This window comes from Ranitomeya imitator, chromosome 2 (assembly GCF_032444005.1).
Source record: "Ranitomeya imitator isolate aRanImi1 chromosome 2, aRanImi1.pri, whole genome shotgun sequence".
Lineage (NCBI taxonomy): Eukaryota > Metazoa > Chordata > Amphibia > Anura > Dendrobatidae > Ranitomeya > Ranitomeya imitator.
The window spans coordinates 206,007,744-206,034,320 of NC_091283.1; the positions used below are offsets into that span (position 1 = coordinate 206,007,744).

General features: G+C 44.3%; 1 protein-coding gene across 1 annotated transcript in view; it reads right to left on the minus strand.

The window, feature by feature from the left end:
* The window catches only part of LOC138662662 (keratin, type I cytoskeletal 18-like), a 48,316-nt gene extending 28,112 nt beyond the window's left edge, over positions 1–20,204 (minus strand). The window contains exons 1-2 of the mRNA XM_069748528.1: positions 20,173–20,204; positions 919–1,250 (exon numbers count right to left, since the gene is read on the minus strand). Of these exons, the coding sequence (XP_069604629.1) occupies positions 919–1,233 (315 nt within the window). The 5' untranslated portion in view covers positions 1,234–1,250; positions 20,173–20,204. The remainder of the gene's footprint in view (positions 1–918; positions 1,251–20,172) is intronic.
* Positions 20,205–26,577: the final 6,373 nt, after the last annotated feature.

Here is a 26,577-nt window from a genome sequence, read left to right on the forward strand (position 1 = left end):
CCTAAAGTGTCACAGGAGTCAGACATTAGTGTATTTTATTCTGCATCGAAAATAAATACTAGAATTAGAAGTGAAGCTTTGTCCACTTTCACACCGTAGTATCCTGATCAGTATTCTTCATCAGTAAGATAAAACCAGGAGTGAAACCTACACTGTGGGATTATCACGTAGTGGCAAGAATAATGCCATGTGAAAAGGGCTGTACATGCTGGAATATTCATATGTCTGTGACTTTCTATTAATACACACAGTTTTCAGTAAATAGAGATAAAAATTATTAATAACTTAGTAACTTAATAACTCAGGGGTGTAGGAGTATTTCAATTGTATAAAGAAGGGTTTCTGTCAAATATTTACTTCCATATCCTGATCTTTGTTCATGTTAGCTTTCAGGCAGATTTTAGATACGGTATCTATAGATATGCAGGGGAGCATCTACAGAGGGTATAGAGGTTTCCGACATACTCACACCCAGAAGAGGGCCAATATTACTACATTGTGTAAATGTAATGACATGTTTGACAGGCCAGTAGGGATTAAGTGAATATCCAACCTTCAGTCCCATTTAATTACTTTTTTCTAACCAGGTTAAATATAGTTCATCTTTATATGGTTTGGGCGGTTTTTAATTCTGGTTGCGTAGAGACATACACTTAATAGACAGCAGTCCGGCTGCCTGCAGCTACCACTAGAGGGAGCTAAAGAGCTTATTGCACACAGTGTGTGCATAAATATGGTAAGGCTAGGTTCACATCTGCACGTACACTAAACAATTCCAGTTTTTTGTTCCATCATAGGGGAAAATAAAATTACGATATGTTGGATCTGTTAACATTGTCTATAATGGGGTCCATTCAGGTTCTGTCATTGGGTTCGCTGATATTATGGACATCACAGTCAAGCTTCTTGATGTCTTACCTGCTTTTTGAGGGTATTAATCAGCGTGAAGTAATCACTGTAGTCTTTCTTCACTGCGACATCTTCTGATAATTTCTTTCGGATCTGGATTTCCAATTGTTTATTTGATTTTTCCAGGGCATTGACCTTCTCCAGGTAACTGGCAAGTCGATTGTTGAGGTTCTGCATCACCTCTTTCTCATTTGATCCATGAGCAAGTGAAGAACTGAGGACTTGAGCTGGAAACTCAACCCAAGGTCTTCCATTGTAAGAGACGTTGGCTGAGGAGGTCCGAAGCTTGGAGGGACTTCCGAGCAGAGAACACAGGGTGGCCATCAGAGCTTGTATGGACTCTGAAGAATCAAAAGAGCAATGAGTAAAAGTGAAACATATGAATAGATGATGCAAGTCACACAGTAAGGAATTAGGGAGGCTACTGGGGAATTCCAAGCTTGTGGTCCCAGACACTGAGAACAAATAGTCGAAGCCTTAAAAAAACATCCCCTTCCTTATTGGTTACAGATTTTCCAGGTCAGGATCTCAGACAAAGGACTTCTTTGAAAGTTAATTTGATCTTAATCATAACTTATCACAAATCCATAGAATTGTCCACTAAAACAAATGACCATTCCATAATAGTTTTGTGTCTGCGGTTTTGAGTCATAGACTTGCATTAGTCACTTTATTCTGTGAACTGGTGATTGTCCCAAGCTCCGCAGACTTCCACCCCACCGATGTAATCTGGTGCCAAATTTTTGTAAAACATAATTAGCTACAGCCTGCTAGTGAAACTAATACGAATCGGTCGGCAATCTTTAAGGAATTTTTTTTTACCTAAATGAATGTATTTGAGGCTGAAAATCATTTTTGTAATTCGGTGTCAATAATAATGTTGCATTGTTTGGCTTTTATATAGGTTCTTTGTGTCTCTGCGCATTCAACTTTGATGTGGTCTGCGGTCACAATAAACCAGCTGAGAGGGGGGTGAGAAAAAAACAGGTGAAAGATTTACAAACTGAATATTATAGTAAGCTGACTGATGGATTCTCAGTTAGCTCATTCCGCAGCCAGCAATTAACAATGTAACACAGAGGCTATAGAAGGCAAACAATGCAAAAGTTTTAACGAAAACAGTTACCTGCGCTTAAGTACAAAAAAAATCTCCAAAAGGTGGACAACCCCTTATATATATCATATAGAAACTAATTTTGATGTGGCTGCAATGCAGGTTAGCACAACCTCCACCAGGGTGGTGCTGCTGTGGGAAGAGAGGTTTCTCACTCACAGCGTAGCAACACTAAGCAGTCGCACAGGTGTCACAGGTAGTGAAAGAGTGATCAGTCGAGCAGAGTCAGAAACTGTCAGGAGAAGGAGTACCAGAGGTCACAGCTATGCACATAGTCAGAGACAAGCCAGAGGTCAGAGCCAAATGGAGGCACGGTATCCAAAACGTGAAACATAAGACAAAGTCGGGATACAAGCCAGAAGTCAAAGCCGGTTGGGAAACGAGGTATCACAGACAGAAAGCAAGACATGGGGTTCAGAGATCACACCGAGTCATACACTGTTAGGAAAAAAACCAGACGAACACTAAGTCAGGGATAGGGAATGGCTCTCATACAAATATGGGAAGTCGGAGGCAGAAGGATCACCAGGGTATACGGGTCAGCTGCTCTAGCCTGGAAGCATGAACTATCACTGACACTGGCCAGCAGAGGACTGAAAAAGCCCAGCCAGCTCCAAAATGAGGCTGAGAGGGTTAACCCCCGCATGACCAGTCCAGAGAGAGGAAAGCAGAAAACAAACTCCGGACTGGATCATGACACTAATGTATTCTTTTATGGAAACCTTTACCTTGTCAACATTTAAATAGGGAAAATAAATATCGTAGCTAAATGCTGATTTTTGACCAAAGACTACATCAAAGTTCAGCGGAACTTTGATGTGGTCATAAATCATCACAGAAAAAGACACATGAAAGTTACAAACTCCTGGTCAGAAAGAACTTGCTGACAAAATCTCAGCAGGGGTGCAACTATATTAGGGTGCAGAGGTTGCAATCACATCGGGACCCCGGACCTTAGGGGGTCCAAAAGGTCCCTTTGGTCCATATGAAAAGACCATTAATATTGAAGACCTGTGATAGTTATGGGCTCTATTAGAGATTTTGCATTGGGGTCCACAAGTTACGTTACGCCATTGTTTCTCAGGTAACTTATTCTGCAGCCAATGATGTGAAACAAAAGCCCTGTAAAAGCCAAAAGATACAAACTTTTTAATGAAAGCCTGTTGCACAAATGATTTTTTAGCCCAAAATATATGCATCTAAAGTAAAAATAAATAAATTGCCCGAAAGTTGTCCATATCCTGTAACTTAAAATGACCGTGTTATTAATTTGTGTTTGCTTAGGCTACTTTCACACTAGCGTCGGTATGGGTCCGTCGCTAAGCGTCGGGCAGACGTACCGACGCACGTTGTGAAAATGTGCCATGACGTGGGCAGCAGATGCAGTTTTTCAACGCATCCGCTGCCCATTCTAAAGTCCAGGGAGGAGGGGGCGGAGTTCCGGCCGCGCATGCGTGGTAGAAAATGGCGGACGTGACGGACGAAAAAACGTTCACTTGAAATACAAGTCTATGGGCAAAAAACGCATCCTGCGTGTACATTTGCAGGATCCGTTTTTTGCCCAAAATGACAGATTGCGACGGATTGCAAAAAACGCAAGTGTGAAAGTAGCCTTATAGTGGTACCATATTCCATAGCGCTGTACAGAATGGCCCCGAGTCAGTACACAATAATATATTCTTACTATACAGCACTACAACACCAATCTCCTGTTACCAAGGGAGTGCGTGTCGCCGTCCCTGACCTCTATTCTTCTCCATAGCACTGACTCCATTGTTTGAAGGCAGCTTGTCAAGTGAGAATACCAGTTTTTCACCCGCTGTATCCACCAGCTCAGTTAACAGTTCCCCCACGCAGTCAGTTTATAGGACATTTTGGTCTCACGCATAGGATGCCACTATGGTTACTTGCTTATTCATTCGAATAGGCTTACCCTAAAGACTCCTGTATGCATTTATACTGCTTCTTCCTGCAATAAAACTCCATCTTTTGTTGAAGACAAAAGCATGAATTTTGCATTTAGACAACTGACACACTTTGTGGCAAGGAAGAGCATTTACCTCCACTCCTGTAATGGTCAAACCTCTCCAAAGCATTTAGGTGATTTAAGGTGCCTGTCATCATGTTAAAAAATGTTCCACTCATTTTATTTACACTGCTCCCCTGAGTATTCCATTTTTGTTGTTTTTTAAATCCGTCATACGGCTCCAGAAATATGAGCCTTTTTATTTAGTGCTTTTTTTTGGTCTTTACAAAAGGGGTGTGGTTCACAGGGTAATTATTCACAGCAGATGAAAGACACTCCCCAGAGGTCCTGACAAGCCCCTTTAGTAAAGAACATAAAAATTAGCACTAAATAAATAGGCCCAGATCTCTGGCAGATTTTAAAAATATAAAAACCCCAAAACTCAGGGAAGCAGAGAGAAAAAAGACAATGGAAAAACGGACCACTTTTGACCTGGCGACCATGGTAGAATTTGTAACAACCGTGCCGGCATCACTGCATGGCCTTCCATCCCCCATCTGCCTGTTACATCAACTCACTCACCCAGTGCCATGCTGTGAGATCTGTCTGCTGCCGGCTCCATGCCATGTGCTTCATGGCCGCTTACTCTGTGTACACTTCCTGGCTGTGTGCATAGGGGGGCGGTGCCAGCACCTCCGGATTCTTATTGAGACTGTGTGCACCTCCCTAAGGTGTCCCTGGCCAATAGCCTAGAGGCCTCTGATACTTCATGCATCCTCACCCATTGGAGGACGCCTGAGCAAACTATTTCCCTCAGTTAGCATTTGCTTCTGAGCTGCCAGGTCGTGTCTGTTTCCTGTCTCTGAGGGCTACAATACGCAGGCCTTTATCTGTGTTCCGTTACTTCAGTGTCTGTCCTCTGGTCTATGTCCGTTCCTGTTCCTTCTTTGTTTGTTTACCATTCTCACGCTGCTGTGTTTACCTCTGCGTTACCTCTCTGCTCTGCTTGCCACTATCAGTGGCTCTGCATCTCTCTGCTCTGTTCGCCAATACCCGTGGCTCTGTGCTTCTCTGCTTTGCTCGCCACAACCTGTGGCTCTGCACCCTCTGGCTCTTGGCTTTGCCTCCTGCGGTTCTGGCTCTTGGCGTTGCCTCCTGCGGTTTGCTCTTGGCTCCGCCTGCAACATCTCCGCTCTTGGCTCCGCCTCCAGCGTATCCGCTCTTGGCTCCGCCTCCAGCATCTCCGCTCTTGGCTCCGCCTCCAGTGTCTCTGCTCTTAGCTCCGCCACCTCCTCTGCCTTCTCTTTCTTTGCTCTTATCTCCGTCTTCTCCTTCTCTGCTCTTAGCTCCGTCTTCTCCTTCTCTGCTCTTATCTCCGTCTTCTCCTTCTCTGCTCTTATCTCCGTCTTCTCCTTCTCTGCTCTTAGCTCCGTCTTCTCCTTTTCTGCTCTCAGCTCTGCCTTCTCCTTCTCTGCTCTTAGCTCCGTCTTCTCCTTCTCTGCTCTTAGCTCTGCCTTCTCCTTCTCTGCTCTTAGCTCCGTCTTCTCCTCTGCTCTTAGCTCCGTCTTCTCCTTCTCTGCTCTTAGCTCCGTCTTCTCCTTCTCTGCTCTCAGCTCCGTCTTCTCCTTCTCTGCTCTCAGCTCTGCCTTCTCCTTCTCTGCTCTCAGCTCCGTCTTCTCCTTCTCTGCTCTTAGCTCTGCCTTCTCCTTCTCTGCTCTTAGCTCCATCTTCTCCTTCTCTGCTCTTAGCTCCGTCTTCTCCTTCTCTGCTCTTAGCTCTGCCTTCTCCTTCTCTGCTCTCAGCTCCGTCTTCTCCTTCTCTGCTCTTAGCTCCGTCTTCTCCTTCTCTGCTCTCAGCTCCGTCTTCTCCTTCTCTGCTCTCAGCTCTGCCTTCTCCTTCTCTGCTCTCAGCTCCGTCTTCTCCTTCTCTGCTCTTAGCTCCGTCTTCTCCTTCTCTGCTCTCAGCTCCGTCTTCTCCTTCTCTGCTCTCAGCTCTGCCTTCTCCTTCTCTGCTCTCAGCTCCGTCTTCTCCTTCTCTGCTCTTAGCTCTGCCTTCTCCTTCTCTGCTCTTAGCTCCATCTTCTCCTTCTCTGCTCTTAGCTCCGTCTTCTCCTTCTCTGCTCTTAGCTCTGCCTTCTCCTTCTCTGCTCTCAGCTCCGTCTTCTCCTTCTCTGCTCTTAGCTCTGCCTTCTCCTTCTCTGCTCTTAGCTCCATCTTCTCCTTCTCTGCTCTTAGCTCCGTCTTCTCCTTCTCTGCTCTTAGCTCCGTCTTCTCCTTCTCTGCTCTTAGCTCTGCCTTCTCCTTCTCTGCTCTTATCTCCGTCTTGTCCTTCTCTGCTCTTAGCTCCATCTTCTCCTCCTCTGCTCTTAGCTCCACCTCCTGCTCTTGCTCCGCCTCCTGTGGTTCTGTTTTGCATCCGATCTTGCTCTCCCTCTGTTCAGCATCTTGCCGTACAGCTCCCTACCTGTTTCCATATACTCTCCAGTCTGAACAGGTTCTTCCCTGTTTCCATACACCCGCCGGTCTGCCAGAGTGCCAGCCGTGCCCGTCTGTCTGCCAGAGTGCCAGCCGTGCCCATCTGCCTGCATGTATCTCCGTCAAGCCAGTCCGCCCGTCAGGACCTCTGCCATACCCATCTGTCAGCCAGTGTCACAGCCGTGCCTGCCCGTGTCTCGTCCCCGGTGGGATCAGCATCCACAGTCAGACTCCACCCTGGAGTGTCACCTGGTACCTTCCTATTGCACAAGTCTGACCTCACCATCAGAGGCTCCAGCGAAGCGACTTAGTTACGCCCCTTCCAGGGAAGTCTGGTCTGTGGTCCAGTGGGGCCACACCCCCAGACGCCCGCGCCAACCAGTCTGGGCGCGAGTGTTACAGAATTGACCTGAAAAGAAGTCAGCCATGTTTAAAATTTTCTTCCGACATTCATGATTAGTCCAAGAACAATTTTTTTTTGTAAAATAATATTCCCAGAAAGATTGTTCATCCTTTGTCTGGTGTCATGTTTAAAATAATCTTTCCTGCCAATATACAGTATCTATGCTTTATCTCAATAATAGTTCTGTCGGTTTTGTTTATGTCTCAGAATGGGTGAAGTCACCAAAGTTAAAGGGGTTCCTCCCTGTGAAAAATCATTTTTAGAAGGACATCTTGACTATAAGCTGAAAAAAAGTATATACCTGCTGGGACCCGGAGTAATCACCTGTGATTGGTTGGTTGAGGCAGAAAGTGAGTGTTCAATTTCCCTGCAGTGCCACTTCTGGCCAATGGAGGATAGGTCCTCCAGTGAGAAAACGCTGTGTCCTCTCTCAACAAGTCGGATGGGGAATGGCAGCATTACTACTAAATGGGGGCATTATACCAGGTAGGGGGCCCTGGATGGGGAACATTAGTACAGGATGGGTACATTATTACATTATGGGGGGGACTCATGTCTTTATAGGATTTAGAATATTACAAGGGCCCATACACCTGACCAATATGCAGGTGGCAGGCACAGGTCCCATCATACTATAGTTTATGCCACTGGATGCAGGCAGATTTGGAGGTGGCTCACATGGCTTCTGTCTAGCAGCCACAGACTACTGCCATGGCTACTGGAGCAGGCTCCTTCCAAATTATTTGCCCATCTCTAATTACATTTCCTTTAAAACATTTTAAAATAGACTATTACCTGAGCCAACACTGACGCTATAAGGTCCCCGGGGCTTTTAGATTCCTCCACTGCAGAAAAGTCATAATAAAAGCACAAAAACTTAATATACATGTTATCATGCCTGAAACATGAACCACCCACTGGTAATCTGTAGGTATGGGGCTTCTCATGCATGGCTTGGCTTATGCTGGAGGTTCACACAATGGCTGTTGTAATAACCTAAAAAATTTACTCTGCACAATTCATAAGTGATCTGCTTCTACCCCAAGGGCAACCACCTATTCATAGCATCAACCGTAACTGTATATTCCCACTGTGACGGCATGTGCAAACATTTACTGTATATTTCCCATGCTATATTGTTTCATGCGTCGTCCCTGGTTAGAGCCAATACAATAGACAGACGAGGAAGGATCATCTGATGGAAAAAATGAACGGATTCTATTATATCTACAGTGACACCAAATCTCTATGAAACTATCACGCAAAATGTGAGAACAAAATGGTCTACAGGAGAGGTAGTGACAAGAGGAACGATATGTGAGGAAACTGAAAGTCCAGCATAGATGGGACATGGTCTATCTATCTATCTATCTATCTACCTATCTATCTATTATCTATAATCTATCTATCTATCATCTATCTATTATCTATAATCTATCTATTATCTATCTATATATCGATATAATATTTATCTATCTATATCTATCTATCTATCTATCTATCTATCTATCTATCTATCTATCTATCTATCTATCTATCTATCTATCTATCATCTCTCTACAGTGCCTTGCGAAAGTATTCGGCCCCCTGGAACTTTTCAACCTTTTCACACATATCATGCTTCAAACATAAAGATACCAAATGTAAATTTTTGGTGAAGAATCAACAAGTGGAACACAATTGTGAAGTTGAACAAAATGTATTGGTTATATTAAATTTTTGTGGAAATTCAAAAACTGAAAAGTGGCATGTGCAATATAATTCAGCCACTTTACTTTCAGTGCAGGAAACTCACTCCAGAAGTTCATTGTGAATCTCTGAAGGATCTAATGTTGTCCTAAATGCCTAATGATGATAAATATAATCCACCTGTGTGTAATCAAGTCTCCGTATAAATGCACCTGCTCTGTGATAGTCTCAGGGTTCTGTTTGAGGCAAGGAGAGCATCATGAAGACCAAGTAACACAACAGGCAGGTCCGTGATACTGTTGTGGAGAAGTTTAAAGCCGGATTTGGATACAAAATGATTTCCAAAACTTTAAACATCCCAAGGAGCACTGTGCCAGCGATCATATTGAAATGGAAGGAGTATCATACCACTGCAAGTCTACCAAGACCCGGCCGTCCCTCTAAACTTTCATCTCACACAAGGAGAAGACTGATCAGAGATGCAGCCAAGAGGCCCATGATCACTCTGGATGAACTGCATAGATCTACAGCTGAGGTGGAACAGTCTGTCCATAGGACAACAATCAGTCGTACACTGCACAAATCTGGCCTTTATGGAAGAGTGGCAAGAAGAAAATCCTTTCTCAAAGATATCCATAAAAAGTGTTGTTTACAGTTTGCAACAAGCCACCTGGGAGACACACCAAACATGTGGGAGAAGGTGCTCTGGTCAGATGAAACCAAAATCAAACTTTTTGGCAACAATGCCAAACGATATATCTTTGGCGTAAAGGCAACACAGCTCATCACCCTAAACACACCATCCCCACTGTCAAACATGGTGGTGGCAGCATCATGGTTTGGGCCTGATTTTCTTCAGCAGGGACAGGGAAGATGGTTAAAATTGATTGAAAGATGGATGGAGCCAAATACAGGACCATTCTTGAAGAAAACCTGGTGGAGTCTGCAAAAGACCTGAGACTGGGACGGAGATTTGTCTTCCAACAAGACAATGATCCCAAACATAAAGCAAAATCTACAATGGAATGGTTCACAAATAAACGTATCCAGGTGTTAGAATGGCCAAGTCAGAGTCCAGACCTCAATCCAATCGAGAATCTGTGGAAAGAGCTGAAAACTGCTGTTCACAAACAATCTCCATCAAACCTCACTGAGCTCGAGCTGTTTGTCAAGGAAGAATGGGCAAGAATTTCAGTCTCTCGATGTACAAAACTGATAGAGACATACCCCAAGCGACTTGCAGCTGTAATCGCAGGAAAATGTGGCGCAACAAAGTATTAAGTTAAAGGGGCCGAATGATATTGCACGCCCCACTTTTCAGGTTTTGAATTTGCACAAAAATTTAAAATAACCAATAAATTTCAAACAACTTCACAATTGTGTTCCACTTGTTGTGGATTCTTCACCAAAAATTTACATTTGGTATCTTTATGTTTGAAGCACGATATGTGGGAAAAGGTTGAAAAGTTCTAGGGGGCCGAATACTTTCGCAAGGCACTGTATCTTCATTATCCATCATTTATCTATCTATCAATCTATTATCTATTTATTATATATCTATCATCTAACCATCATCTATTATCTATCTATCATCTATCTATCTATTATCCATTGTGAGGCAGTGAGTGGAGTTGCATGTAAGGGTTGCTGTATGTTTCCCCCAGAATGCGCAGGGAGGCATATTGAGGTCATGAGAGGACATTGTAGTCACACCTGCAGTGTACAGTTTGGGTGTGTCAGTGTCAGATTCAGTGTCAGTCTGGTGTATACTAGAGGGCAGGGCAGTTGGCTCTGCAGAGATCCTGTGTGAGGCAGCACAGGGAAGCGGAGCCAAGCAGCCAGGGGAGCTGAAACGCCTGGCACCCACAGCGTGCACAGCGGTGCAGACGCCCACGAAAACTGGTCTCGGGAGGTGGACTGGCATGTTTAGTGACTGTAAGCTGGAGAATATGGTTCCCGTCTGCGATCTGGAGGATATTGTGTACTGTTGCTTTGAGTAAAGGACATTAGCATGGCGGTGCAGTTGCCCACGGCAACAGGTCAGAGGTGGACTGGCATGTTTAGTGACTGTAATCCAAAAGATATGTACCCGGCTGAGATCCGGAGGACATCATGTGCTGTTTTTATATGAGTTGGACATTAATAATGTGAAGTAAACGCATTAAAGAGACTTGTTTGGAACTTTGCTGGGTCACTGCCTCATCACTGCATAAGTGTGCTAGCTTTGCATTACATATGGCTAGAGAATACGGAGCAGTGTGAACTGAGGCATACCCCAAAGCGTGCTGCTTGTCAGTAAGTAAGCTGGTTGGAAAAATGGAGGAGCTTTTGAAACAGGTGGTCATCATTTACCAGCATGGCAAGTGGAGCTGCAGCAGCAAGAGGTACTGCAGGTGCAGTTGCAGCAGCACAAGCTGTAGTTTCAGGGGCACCAGCAAGAGGCGCTGCAGTTGCAGTGGCAGCAACCGGATCACCAGTGGTGTAAAGAGGAGACCCCTAAGGAGAGGGACATTCAGCGGTGTCAAGAAGAGACCCCTAAGGAAAGGGGCGATCAGAGGGTGTACCAGTGGTCCTTTGCAGAGACTCGTCCTGTCAGGTCTCAGGTGTATGATTTAATGCATTTGGTGTTGGGATTGCTCCAGCCTGAGACTTTGACCCAGGGCCAGATGGTAGAGAGGGTGGTGGTTGACCGGCTGGTGAGGGCTCTGCCGGCCGCCATGCAGCATTGGGTGGGGCAAAGGGACTTGGGCACTCTGGATCAGCTGGTAAAATGCATTGAGCAATATACAGCCACTCAGGACTTTGTGTAGGAGCATGACAAAAGTTCTGTTCCCCCTAAAGCGGCTCCAAGGTATAGTCGAGCCACAGCGATTAAGTGTTGGCAGTGCTGGGGGCCAGACATGTGGCTGTCAACTACTCCCTGATATCTGAACAGATGGACTGCGGGTATAACCGCCATGTGTCGATGTATGCCCAGCCAGTCTGTTCCGCCAACAGCGAGCCCCAGCTGTGCCAGATACTGATGAATGGGGACCAAACAGAAGCACTCTTGGACATGTGGACCAGAGTGACTTTGGTACATGGGTCCCTTGTTGCCGGGAACAACCCCAAAGGATGGAAAGTGGAGGTGATGGGTGTCCATGGGGAAATCCGTGAGTACCTGACCACGAAGGTTTTTATACATCATGTGGGGACATTAACCCCTTTCTGACCTCGGACGGGATAGTACGTTCGAGGTCAGAAGCCCCGCTTTGATGCGGGCTCCGGCGGTGAGCCCGCATCAAAGCCGGGACATGTCAGCTGTTTTGAACAGCTGACATGTGCCCGTAATAGGCGCGGGCAGAATCGCGATCTGCCCGCGCCTATTAACTAGTTAAATGCCGCTGTCAAACGCAGACAGCGGCATTTAACTACCGCTTCCGGCCGGGCGGTCGGAAATGATCACATCACCGACCCCCGTCACATGATCGGAGGTCGGCGATGCTTCTGAATAGTAACCATAGAGGTCCTTGAAACCTCTATGGTTACTGATCGCCGGTAGCTGTGAGCGCCACCCTGTGGTCGGCGCTCACAGCACACCTGCATTTCTGCTACATAGCAGCGAACATCAGATCGCTGCTATGTAGCAGAGGCGATTGTGCTGTGCCTGCTTCTAGCCTCCCATGGAGGCTATTGAAGCATGGCAAAAGTAAAAAAAAAAGTTTAAAAAAATGTGAAAAAAATAAAAAAAATATAAAAGTTTAAATCACCCCCCTTTCGCCCCATTCAAAATAAATCAATAAAAAAAATCGAACCTACACATATTTGGTATCACCGCGTTCAGAATCACCCAATCTATCAAAAAAAAAAGAATTAACCTGATCGTTATACAGCGTAGTGAGAAAAAAATTCGAAACGCCAGAATTAAGTTTTTTTTGTTGCCGCGACATTGAATTAAAATGCAATAACGGGCGATCAAAAGAACGTATCTGCACCAAAATGCTATCATTAAAAACGCCAGCTCGGCACGCAAAAAATAAGCCCTCACCCGACCCCAGATCACGAAAAATGGAGACGCTACGAGTATCGGAAAATGGCGCAATTTTTTTTTTTTTTTAGCAAAGTTTGGAATTTTTTTTCACCACTTAGATAAAAAATAACTTAGTCATGTTAGGTGTCTATGAACTCATAATGACATGGAAAATCATAATAGCAGGTCAGTTTTAGCATTTAGTGAACATAGCAAAAAAGCCAAGCAAAAAACAAGTGTGGGATTGCACTTTTTTTGAAATTTCACCGCACTTGGAATTTTTTTCCCATTTTCTAGTACACAACATGGTAAAACCAATGATGTCTTTCAAAAGTACAACTCGTCCCGCAAAAAATAAGCCCTCACATGGCCAAATTGACGCAAAAATAAAAAAGTTATGGCCCTGGGAAGGAGGGGAGCGAAAAACGAACACGGAAAAACTGAAAATCCCAAGGTCATGAAGGGGTTAAACATGCGGTGGGAGTGGTGAAGATCCTTCTGTGGCACCCCAGGAGTCCGGTTGCCACAGTGGCATTGCCTTCCTCAGGGGTGGTGATACCATGCCTGGAAGCAAGGAAAGGTCCCCTTACCAGCTGATGTCCGCATCCAACACCTTTCCTGACTCCAGACCAGAAGGGGGAGCTCTAAACCCAAGTTTTTAGGGGAACTTCCCTATAAGTTCTGGTCTGAAGGCAGGGTTAGTTAGTCTTAGTCAGTGTGAGGGAGCATACAGAGAAGGAGGAAGAGGCAAGTGAGGAGAATCTGGGGGATTGGAGCTGCTACTGAGCTCACCCCAGGACTGAGCGCCAAAGACAGGACACCGGAGTCCGTGGTTGTGTGGGAACTGCAGGCCAAGCAACTAAATCCGGAGGGCAGGAGATTGCAGGTCTCCTGGCCCCAGCTGACACCCTGAGGCACAGCAGCACACTATAGCCTGGAGTCACCACGAAGGAGTGACACCTGGAACAGGCTCAAGCTGCCTGCCATGTGGGTAGTGTTTCATTTAGTGGACAGACTGAGAGAGGGATCTGAGGAGAACTAAAAGCACCAAGCACCCAGAGAACAGCGCAGCAGGAAGGCCTCCAACCCCACCTAACTAGGTGGGTTCTGAATTGCTTCCAGGCTGCCCGTACCTCAATCACCAGCTGTGACTTTTGCCCTGGACTGCACCTGCAACCTGGGATTAAAGGTAAAGAAAACTGCAACCCTTGTGTTCTCTAGTTATTCCTGCACCCTCAGTCCTGCACCTCAAAGTCCACAAGTCCCTTACAAAACTGTATCGGTAGCCCTGGGGCCCCACCCCACCTGTGGTGAGCACAACCATCCCAGCTGCATCACCATCAGCCCCAGTGGTCCTCTTAAGCAGCGTTGGCTATTTATAGCCGAACACCACAGGTGGCGTCACCTACAATACCTTATGAACTTCCCTTTTATTTTTATTGCGTGCCCAGGACCACAGACTGGGTCACCGCTGCCGTGACCACTCCTTTAAGAGCCGTGTGACCCAGTTCTGAGTACCCCACGGCCCTAGCGGGTGTTGCACTTCCATATGGGGCTGTTTTGGGATGAGACTTGCCCCTGTTCTGGTCCCTGTGAGAGACCAGTATCAACTCTCACAAGGTAAATGTTGTTTCAGGGGTAGAACACGAAGATCCCAAGTCAGGTATTCCTGCCATAGGGATTGCCAACCTAGGGACAGAGTGTAACCCTGATATGTTCCCCCTAGAGGTTGTGGCAGGAAAGGTCGTGGAGACCCCACTGAACCTCGAGCTGGAAATGTCCCTGGTAAGTTCGGGACAGCTCAGTTCCAGGGTCCCACGCAGAGACGCAGATATAAAAAACGCACTTATAAAAAGAACGCTGGGAGGAACAGAGAGTGTGTGGTCGCAGAGGTTTCTAGGGACGTTTGCACGAGGAACTCTATGGCACTGGCCAAGGATGTGGCCGGGGGTCAGGGTAAAATAGATAGAGCTCTCGCACTCAGGTGCGACGTGGTATGGATGTATGCCCGAAGTTGCCGGGGCAGATCGCGGCGTTTCAGCGTGACGCAGTCAACGAGGCATGGGTAAGGGAACAGAGGAAACAGTTCCAGACGCCTGGGGGCAGGTACTTATGTCATGGAATGAGCAGCGGGGTTAGTGAACCCCAAATAAATAAAGTCGAGACCACCCAAAACTGGCCAAATTTACTGTTAGGAAAGTGGGCTTGTCTTCTGCAATGGAGAGCGGGGAGGTGGATGGTCATATAACAAAGTATGGAGGAGAAACACAAAGGGAAGGGATGCATGCGTCAACCGATGGTTCCGGTCACTACTTTGGTTTCTCAGTACAGTGGCGGGCAGGGGTGTCACAAGGTCATGCGGGGTGACGAGTGTTCAACCCCACAGGTTTGAACAGAGGGAGGGGGTATGTGAGGCAGTGACTGGAGTTACATGTAGGGTTCACTGTATGTTCCCCCCAGGATGTGCAGGGAGGCATATTGAGGTCATGAGAGGACATTCCAGTCACAGGCATAGCTGTGGTTACAATGCAGATTAAAGTGAGTATAGGTCTTGGACATGCTGTTGTTCAAGGCAGATTTAGGGAAAACCTCCTCTGGGCCTTTGTGTATTGAAAGAGACTGCATGATGGTAGTTGCAGTCTGTTTCATTCCTGGCTGGGTTTTCCATATGGCTGAAGGCCACAGGTTGCTAGTTAAAAACCCTGCAGTATAGGGTTTGGGTGTGTCAGGGTCAGATTCAGTGTCAGTCTGGTGTATGCTAGAGGGCAGAGCAGTCGGTTCTGCAGAGATCCTGTGTGAGGCAACACAGGCAAGTGAGCCAAGCAGCCAGGGTAGCTGAGATGCCTGGCACCCACAGCATGTACAGAGGTGCAGTCGCCCATGGCAACTGGTATCAGGAGGTGGACTGGTGTGTTTAGTGACTGTAAACTGGAGGATATGGTTCCCGGCTGCGATCCGGAGGATATCGTGCACTGTTTATTGCTGTGAGTAAAGAGACATTAACACGGCAGTGCAGTCGCCCACAGCAACTGGTCAGAGGTGGACTGGCGTGTTTTGTGACTGTAACCCAGAGGATATGTGCCCGGCTGCGATCCAGAGGATATCGTATGCTGTGTTTATATGAGTTGGATATTAATGCTGTGAAGTAAACACATTAAAGAGACTTTTGTTTGGAACTTGGCTGGGTCACTGCCTCATCACTGCATCAATCTATCTATTTATCTATCTATTATCTATCATCTATCTATTATCTATATATCTATAGAAAAAAGAGTGAAAAAGCAGCAACAGGCAGACAGCGTACCTGGGTGAAGTGCCTCCAAGGCAACCACCAAACCTCAGTATAGAAGATAAAAAATGGATGCAGCAAACCAGTTAAAGGTGAAAAAAAGTGCTATTTTATATCCCAAAGTAGCAACGTTTCAGCTCAGGGATGTTAGCCTTTTTCAAGTAACAAACAACTGACAGAGTCCACCTTTTATAGGTGTATACATTTACATAATTGATGTTTAAGATATACAGTAATTAGGGAACATTATCCAAAAGGTAATATGATATGCAAACACTGATGACAATGTGTGATAAACCTTCTACATTGAATGCAGGTAAAGTGCATATAGTGCAATAGACAATGCATAAAGTATCTAAAATACAGCAGGAACAGTAAATTATCTTTCGGTACACATATGTGGATTATCTAGCATAATGACTCACCTCATCCTAGACTCTAATATCGTGCCATACTCGGCGTCCACTGATGCCTACTGCGCATGACAGCTCTTTACCAATCAAAGAATAGTGCTTCCGCGCATGTGCGGTAGCATCTAAACACGGGTATCGCCATTTGCAAGAAGGGAATAGGTGAGATCTGATTGTGCATGTGCTGATAGCGTCGCGCACCCGCTAGTAACAGCGATGACGAGGAAACACATATTGAGCTGGATAACCTAACCTAAAGGTATTAGGAAACTGATTTGGAGAAGAGCAGAACACAGAAGCTCCAGCGCATGAATAAATGAACAGAATTATTGCAGTAATAGAAATAAGCATCACATATGTACTCTGATAACTAGAACTGCAACAATGATAGAATAATTAAAAATGTTAAATATATCAATTCAAAAAAAGTTTTCAAAAAAATGAAAAGTTTTTTTTTCTCCCCTCAAAAAAAAACACCCACATTAAACATTTCCCCAAGCTGACATCATGATATCAGACTAATAAATGTAGAAGAGATAAGTTTCTCCCCTTTACTCACGATTCTTTATATGGCGTGGTGGGAGGAGAATAATATTTCTCATTATTCTAATCCATTTCTGACCAATCTGATTTGGTACGGACGATATGTCGACGACCTGCTCATTGTTTGGTCTGGTGACATATCGTCCATGCTTTCATTCGTGTCATATCTGAATTCTTATTATCTCAATTTGAGATTCACACAATGTCTCCCGGGTGACCGTATTCCTTTTCTTGACTTATATCTTCAAGATGATAAGGTGGCTGAATCACCTTCACTATATGAATGGCAGATAACGGTGGCATGGTGGTAGTATTGGATACTAATGTTTATCACAAATCACACTCTTGCTGGAAGATTTATCTATTTATCATAAATTAACACATGACCCAAAGTCTAAAATACAAAAACCCCAAAGTTTCTTTGGGGTACTCACTATATCACAGAGAGACTATCTATTGGTGGATCATCCAATTACTCCAATAATGCATTCTCTACTAGTGATGAGCGAGTATACTCGGGTAATCTCTGAGTATTTATGACTGCTCGAAGATTTAGTTTTCCTTGCCGCTTCTGCATGATTTACAGCTGCTAGCCAGGCTGAGTACATGTGGGGGTTGCCTGGTTGCTATGGAATCCCCACATGTTATCAAGCTGGCTAATAGCTGTAAATCATGCAGCTGCCGTGATGAAAACTAAATCTCCGAGCAGTCATAAATACTCAGAGATAACCCGAGTATCCTCGCTCATCACTATTCTCTACCTAAGGTACACAAAGCAACAGATCCATCTCCAATGCGCCCAATTATTTTGGGCATTGGCTCAACCTCAGAGCATCTTAGTGATTGGATAGATTGTCTCATTCATCCCCTTTCATAAAATACTATTTTTTTAAGGATTCTAGAGATATACTGAATCAATTTGCTGTCATAATTTGGAAAAAAAAGATTTCTCATGGCTAAGTTGTGATGTAGTTGCACTATATACACCTATATCACAAGATGTATCATTAGGGCCTGTAAAACACCATCTTGTTAAGCACAGTGATTATTCTGAGGATTTATGTCTTTATAAAAATTAAATAAAATTTGTCACTCAACTTATGTAGGTATGGTGAATGAATAATTTTACTGCAGTCCAATAAACGTTTTGGTCATCATTTGACCTTCTTCAGTATACTGACTGCTGGAGCATTGTCTGTATTTAGATCAAGGACTCATAATACAGAATCATATGTCCACAGTGGGGTCATTAATAGTGATGAGCGAATATACTCGTTACTCGAGATTTCCCGAGCATGCTCGGGGGTCCTCCGAGTATTTTTTAGTGCTCGGAGATTTAGTTTTTCTTGCCGCAGCTGAATGATTTACATCTGTTAGCCAGCATAAGTACATGTGGGGGTTGCATGGTTGCTAGGGAATCCCCACATGTAATCAAGCTGGTAAGAGATGTAAATCATTCAGCTGAGGTGAGGAAAACTAAAACTCCGAGCACTAAAAAATACTCAGAGGTCACCCGAGCGTGCTCGAGAAATCTCGAGTAACGAGTATAGTCTCAGTGAGGAGGTTTTCTCCTATGTCTTAGACGTGCAACACAATTGCCACCACCCACCCCCGAAACGTGCTCTCTGATACATCTACAAAGGGATCTTCACACAGCTCTAATTACCGCTGTACCATCTCTCCAAATACAGTCCTTCCGGACATACCAGTATTTGCCCAACTGATAAGACATAGGAGAAAACCTCCTCACTGAGACTTAATGACCCCACTGTGGACATATGATCCTGTATTATGAGTCCTTGATATAGTCCTTGATAATCATTGTAATTTGACCTTTACCCATTCGTCTATTTTTTTTTAGATTTACCATATGTGACTATCCTATTTTTACATCTACCTATGCTAAACCTTTATCACGTGACACCATTTTACACGCTAGCAGTCGTCTTCCTAGGCATACAGTAGGATATACTACCACAAAGCTTAGAATCCGTGTTTCAGAACCTTACTGATATTATTTCTTCTAGTTCAAACCGTTCAGTTTTTCACGCATCAAAGCACTTTATTACCCGCCATGGTCGCCCTACTGCCTCTCTGAGAGTGTTCGGCATCGAAAGAGTGCACAGACTGCCTAGAGGTTTAGACATTAAAATACGTCTGCTGACCAGGGAGGCATTTTGGATATATCTAGGTGCCTGTTTTCCTATGCTCGAAAAGAAATGATGTATCATTATTGATCGGTTAATATTGTTAATCCCTTGTGATACGCATGTATTTTTGTGATTTATTGTTAAGAGCAGACTGTCAGTCATTACATGTCTCACACTGGTAACTCTCTTTGTTGAGCATGCATGTATAGGGGACTGGAGGCTTAGAGATAGCTGTAGGTCAAATGAAAGTTCAGCCGAAAACTATCTAAAGAAAATGGATGAGAAATTAAATTGTGAACAGAGCTCTACAATGCTATGGAATATGTTGGTGCTATATAAGCAACATGAAATAAATAAAACAGCAACATTAGGGTAAAATATAGAGATTACAATAAAATTCTTCTGATTTACCTACAAACTGTTCTTTACTATTAAAAGACGTAATAATGATATATTTATAATGGAATTGCAAATTAACGACAAAACGGGACAAGTAATAATAGAAACGTAATAATAGAAATGTAACGCTAGAAATGTAATAATAAAAACGAATAATAAATACATAATAGAATCGCAGTAATAGAAACGTATTAATAGAAACGTAATAATAGAACTGCAATGATAGAAACCTCACAATAGAAATATAATAATAATGGAAAAGTAATAACAGAAATGTAGTAACTAGTAATAGAAAATAATGGAAAAGTAATAACCAAAACGTAGTAATAGAAATGTGGTAATAGAAAAATAATAATAATGGAAACTGATAGAAACGTAATAATAAAAATGTAATAATAGAAACGTAATAGAAATGTCAACACAGAAATATAATAATAATGGAAATGTAATAATAGAAATGTAGTAATAAAAACGTCATAATAGAGATAGAATAATAACGTAAATATAATAATAGAAAAATGATAGTGGAAATGTAGTAATACAAACGTAATAATAGAAATGCAACAATAGACATGTAATAATAAAAAATGTCATAAAATCAAATAAATCAATTAGCGTTAACATTATTGGAACTTCAGAATCCCAATCTATGCCGTAAATTACCCTGAAATACAACTGTCAGTACAGAATAGTAGACAATTCCCCATTGATTCAGTATAATGATGCATTCATGTGAGCCACCAATACAGCAGTGAGGATGCACTTATGGCACCACGCCACACCACACCGCAGACAGTATATGGAGTAATGTCTGTACCTACTGTACCTTCCTCCAGACAGACCCAGGACTGAGCCCAGCTGGGCGTCCTCTGCTCATTATATAGAGACAGGGCTGGAGGGAGGAGGAGGACGGGAGCTTATTGAGCTCATTCACAGCTACCTGCAACATGTTTTTCAGTAAAGTCTTTATTTGGCAACCATACAGTAACAAGTACCCTATACAGTAAAAGTGACAGCCATGAATGTACATGTAAAGGTACACACCCTTGTGAGCACATAAGAAGATAACTAAAAATATAGATATGCACATAAAAAGACACGCCAATATACAGAGAGCAGGATGTATTTACAACCTGTGCCACCCTGGACTGTGCCGAGCTACCCCGGAGCAATATTGTACATACAGTCCACACCCCACTGCTCGCATGACTTAGAATTCATAGCCATGGAGAGGAGAAAAAAAAAATTGGATTTTTAATATAAAGTCTGTGCGTGAGATTATTTGGGGTTTGTTATGACGATTGTAAGGCTGTTGTCCCTGAGATTATTGGGACTCACTGACAACGCAATGGGGTTTACAACTAAAGCCTTTGGGACGTCCTCATATCTAACCACTTAGAAGTCATGAGCACTGTTAATCACAGCATTTGTTGCAATCCGAGCTAACTCCAATTGCAATTACAGCAGTTACTGACAGGTGACTGCTGTGTAAAACAGCTGGCATCCATCATGTACGGAGCAAGGTCAGTGAGTCCGATCCATGCAAATTCTCAGGACTTCTGCCCTACATGCACTGCTGAAAAAAATAAAGGGAACACTTAAACAACAGAATATAACTCCAAGTAAATCAAACTTCTGTGAAATCAAACTGACAACTGAGGAACACAGTTTGACAATCAATTTCACAAACTGTTGTGCAAATGGAACCCTCAATAAAGGAGTGGTTCTGCAGGTTGGGACCAGAGACCACATCTCAGTACCAATGCTTTCTGGCTGATGTTTTGGTCACTTTTGAATGTTGGTTGTGCTTTCACACTCGTGGTACCATGAGACGGACTCTACATCCCACACAAGTGGCTCAGATAGTGCAGCTCATCCAGGTTGGCACATCAATGCGAGCTGTGGCAAGAAGGTTTGCTGTGTCTGTCAGCGTAGTGTCTAGAGGCTGAAGGCGCTACCAGGAGACAGGTTAGTACACCAGGAGAGTGGAGGAAGCCGTAGGAGGGCAACAACCCAGCAGCAGGACCGCTACCTCCGCCTTTGTGCAAGGAGGAACAGGAGGAGCACTGCCTGCAAAATTACCTCCAGCAGGCCACAAATGTGCATGTGTCTGCACAAATGGTTAGAAACCAACTCCATGAGGATGGTCTGAGTGCCCGACATTCACAGATGATGGTTGTGCTCACAACCCAACACTGTGCAGGAAGCTTGGCATTTGCCACAGAACACCAGGATTGGCAAATTCGCCACTGGCACCCTGTGCTATTCACAGATGAAAGCAGGTTCACACTGAGCACAAGTGACAGATGTGACAGAGTCTGGAGACGCCATGGAGAGCGATCTGCTGCCTGCAACATTCTTCAGCATGACCGATTTGGCAGTGGGTCAGTAATGGTGTGGGGTGGCATTTCTTTGGAGGGCCACACAGCCCTCCATGTGCTTGCCAAAGGTAGCCTTACTGCCATTAGGTACCATTCCCCAGACCTGAATCCGATTGAAAACATCTGGGACATCATGTCTCGCACCCTCCACCACGTTGCACCACAGACTGTCCAGGAGTTGGTGGATGCTTTAGTCCATGTCTGGGTGGAGATCCCTCAGGAGACCATCCGCCGCCTCATGAGGAGTATGCCCAGGCATTGTATGGAGATCATACAGGCACTTGGAGGCCACACACACTACTGAGCATCATTTCCTTGTCCTGAGGCATTTCTACTGATGTTGAATCAGCCTGTAACTTCATTTTCCACTTTGATTTTGAGCATCATTCCAACTCCAGACCTCCGTGGGATATTAGTTGTGATTTACATTGATAATTTTTAGGTTTTATTGTTCTCAACACATTCCACTATGTAACGAATGAAGATTTATCACTGGAATATTTCATTCAGAGATATCTAGGATGTGAGATTTTAGTGTTCGCTTTATTTTTTTGAGCAGTGTATATGGTGGTTGTCATAGAGAAAATATAAAATCCATACAGACATTTCCAGAGAAGGGGACATATCACCCTCACGTTGAACATAGGAGAGAAAACTAGTTATAACTGAGGAAGAGAAAAACTAATCAAAACGGGAAGAAAGAGAAAGATCTGACACTTCATCTCCACTGAAGTAGCGGCGCCAGCAGTGACCAGGTAATGACAACAGGAGTTTTTCTGTGGGAAAAAGACATTGAGGCTGATATTTGTTTATGCAGTGGCATAAGCTTTCTTTTATCAAAGCGACCAGGTAATTAAAAGAAGAGAATCTCACAGCCTTGCAGGTGCCAGGGGTTAGTGATGAATATTGGGGATTTTATTGATCTGGTGTTTATGGGAGATATATTTCCATTGTCGTAGAGAAGGAACGAACATAACGTATTCACTCACATCAAAGTAAGGTCATTCTAACACCTCCAACTTAATCCGTCCATGGGAGTGGAGAGCAGTGAATATTAATTTCCATTAGTAGTGGGCACACATGATCACACAGCAGCAGGAAGCATGCATCTGTGGCTAACACTGCCCGCTATTATAGTCAAATGAATATTCACTGCTCTCCACTCCTATAGTCCCAGACATGGGGAGCAATGAATATTACTGCAGCTGTCCTTGGCTTGTAAGCAGCGCATCACATTACTGTGATGCGCTGCTTACAAGCTGAAATTAGTTTCTGGTATCAGAACAGGACGCTGCGAGGGAGCGCAGGGAAGGTAAGTAGAATGGTTTATGTTTTTTGATGGAGGCCATGCATACCAGGATGGGGATGGGGGTCATGCATACCAAGATAGGGATGAGTGGACCATGCATACCAGAATCCAGAATGAGGGGGGCATTCATACTAGGATAGTGATGAGGGGGCCATTCATACCAGGCTGGGTATGAGGGGGTCATGCATACCAGGTTTGGGATGAGGGCACAATGTATTCCAGGATGGGGATTGGGGCCATTCATACCAGGATAGGGATGAGAGGGCCATGTATACCAGAATGGGGATGAGGGTGTCATGCATACCAGGATGGGGATGAGGGTGCCATGCATACCAAGATAGGGATAAGGTGACAATACCAGGATGAGGGCCATACATAGCAGGATGGTGATGAGGGAGTCATACCAGGATAGGGATGAGAGCGCCATGTATACCAGGATGATGATGAGGGGGCCATGTATACCTGAATAGGGGACATTTATATACCAGAGTGGGGAATATTAGTACAGAATTGACCACATTTTTTACTTACCGTATAAATACTCGAGTATAAGCTGAGATTTGCAGCTCATTTTTTGGGGCTGAAAGTCCCCCTCTCGGCTTATACTCGAGTCATATCCAGGGGCCGGCAGGGGAGGGGGAGCAGGGGCTGTCTAATTATACTCACCTACTCCTGATGCGGTCCCTGCACGTCTTTTCCCTGGCGCTGACTGCTTCTTCCTGTACTGAGCGGTCACGTGGTACCGCTCATTACTGTAATGAATATGCGGCTCCACCTCCCATAGGGGTGGAGCCGCATATTCATTACTGTAATGAGCGGTAACGGTGACCGCTCAGTACAGGAAGAAGCTGCCGGCGCCAGGGAACAGACGTGCAGGGACCGCACCAGGAGCAGGTGAGTATAACGGGGAGGGTAGCGCTGCGCTGCGCGATATTCACCTGCTCCTCGTTCCGGCGCCGCTCCGACTTCAGCTGTGACGCTCAGGTCAGAGGGCGCGGTGACGTGGTTAGTGCGCACCCTCTGCCTGAACGTCAGTGCAGGAGACGCTGAAGATGGAGCAGCGCCGAAACAAGGAGCAGGTGAATATTGAAAGTACTGGGGGCCTGAGCGATGGAGAGGTGAGTATGTGATTTTTTTTTTTTTTTTATCGAAGCAACAGCAAATGGGGCAAGTGTCTGTATGGGGCCATAACGTTTGTGCAGCACTATATGGGGCAAGTGTCTGTATGGGGCCATAACGTTTGTGCCGCACTATATGGGGCAAGTGTCTGTATGGGGCAAGTGTCTGTATGGAGCCATGATCAATGTTTGTGCAGCACTATATGGGGCAAATATCTTTATGGAGCATCTTATGGGGCCATAATCAACATTTGTGCAGCATTATATTGGGCAAATGTGTCTATGGAGCATCTTATGGGGCCATTATTAACCTTTATGCAGGATTATATGGGGCATATTTTAATATGGAGCATCTTATGGGGCCCATCATAAACTGTATGGAGCATTATATGGGGCTCCTGATTCAATATGGATATTCAAAAACACTTAACCTACTGATGTCTCAATAAATTTTACTTTTATTGGTATCTATTTTTACTTTTGACATTTACCAGTAGCTGCTGCATTTCCCACCCTAGGCTTATACTCGAGTCATTAAGTTTTCCCAGTTTTTTGTGGCAAAATTAGGGGGTCGGCTTATACTCGGGTCGGCTTATACTCGAGTATATAGGGTAAGTTTTTTTCTATTTTCCTCCTCTAAAGCTTAGGTGCATCTAATGGTCTGTCAAATATGGCATAAATCAGTGAGAGTGAGTATGTGGGGGCCATAATACTGTATGACTGCAATAATTCTATGGGGGGGGCTGCATTATATTCTATGAGGGATCTATATTATATTCTATGAGGGGGGCTACATTATGTTGTATGAGGGAGGCTGCCCCAACCCCTTCTATATCATTAAGATGTGTATTATCTTATATTATACCCTGATATTAGCATGTTTTACCACACAATTGGTGGTTTTGTATTTATTTCTATGTAGCTACATAATGGGTCCAAAGGATGATTTTCTCTGGTGGGCCCAAGGTGCTCCAGTCTGACACTATGTGAGCATAACCTTGAGCTAATAAAAATCAGCATTTCGGTTTGGGTCATTGTTCATTCTAGAAGTCATAGTTTGCTGTGAGGGTGGTCTATTTTTCCAATTGGAGTGCTTCTTCCCTCTGCTAAGTTCTGAGCCGTTTCAGTGACATCCGGTTTAGTAGTTATTTTTCTTCATTTCTTTTTATTTTATGTAATTGTATATATCATCTTGTTTTGTCCCCATTTTGTATCATCTTTGTATATTTTTTTATAAACACTGCCTATCTTTCTGGATGAAATATACAAAATGTAATAGCTCTGTTCCCATTGCTCTGTAAACCGCACCCTTGAAACCATACACTACATGTATCGGGTATCCAATCGGCCTGCAGAAAAGATTGGTGGTGGCAGCTAGTAGTAGTTCTTTTTTTCTTATTAAATTATCCCTACATAGAAAAAATTGCATGAACGGGCTCAAAATCAAACACAATAATTTTTATTATACAAAACACATATAAAATCAAATCCTAACAATCTGTGGGATACTCTGATGAATGACAACTAGAGGGAGCTACAGGTCGGAGGCTACAAACATGCATGTAATAGTACTAATGCTCTTAGTTAATCATAACACATGTGCATAGCGAGTCCACTAAAAAGGGAACATAATACATTAAGCTGGTAAAAAGCATTCAGCAACAACACAGAGGAAAACATTAAGGGAGTTATATCCACTCGTGCAGCATATTTACTTCAGACCTGCGGCGCCACCACCCCTACGCGCGTTTCGGCATGCGTGCCTTCTTCCGGGGGAGAACTGTGCTGATGGGGGGAATGGAGGGACTGTACAGATGGGGGGATGGAGTGGCTGTGTAGATGGGAGTATAAACTAACAAGCTTTGCAGATGGGGGAATAAACAGACGGGCTCTGCAGATGGGGAATAAGTTGAGGGGCTGTGCAGATGGGGGAATAAACTGAGGGGCTGTGCAGATGGGAGGGAATAAACTGAGGGGCTGTGCAGATGATGAATAAACTGAGTGGCTTTGAAGAGGAGCGGATAAAATGTGAGGCTGTGATGATGAGCGGAATAAAATGAGGGGCTGTGCAGGGGGGCATAAAATGAGATCTTTTGATCGCCCGTTATTGCATTTTAATACAATGTTGCGTCGACCAAAAAAACTGGTTATGCCATTTACTGATCAGATTAATTCTGTTCAGAATCAGCTGACATGTGCCGGAAAGTTGTGGGCTCATCGCCAGAGACCCTGGCAAACAGGGGGAGGCCACCTTGGATGTATCTATACATCCAATGTGGTAAAGAGGTTAAAGTAGCAAATGCCTCACTGGACCATTTAGGAACGTCCGTACCTGTCCTGGTCATATCCGTCAGTGGTCAGTGATTTGGCCACTACAGAAAACTTCTTGATAAATTTACGGTAGTAATTGGCAA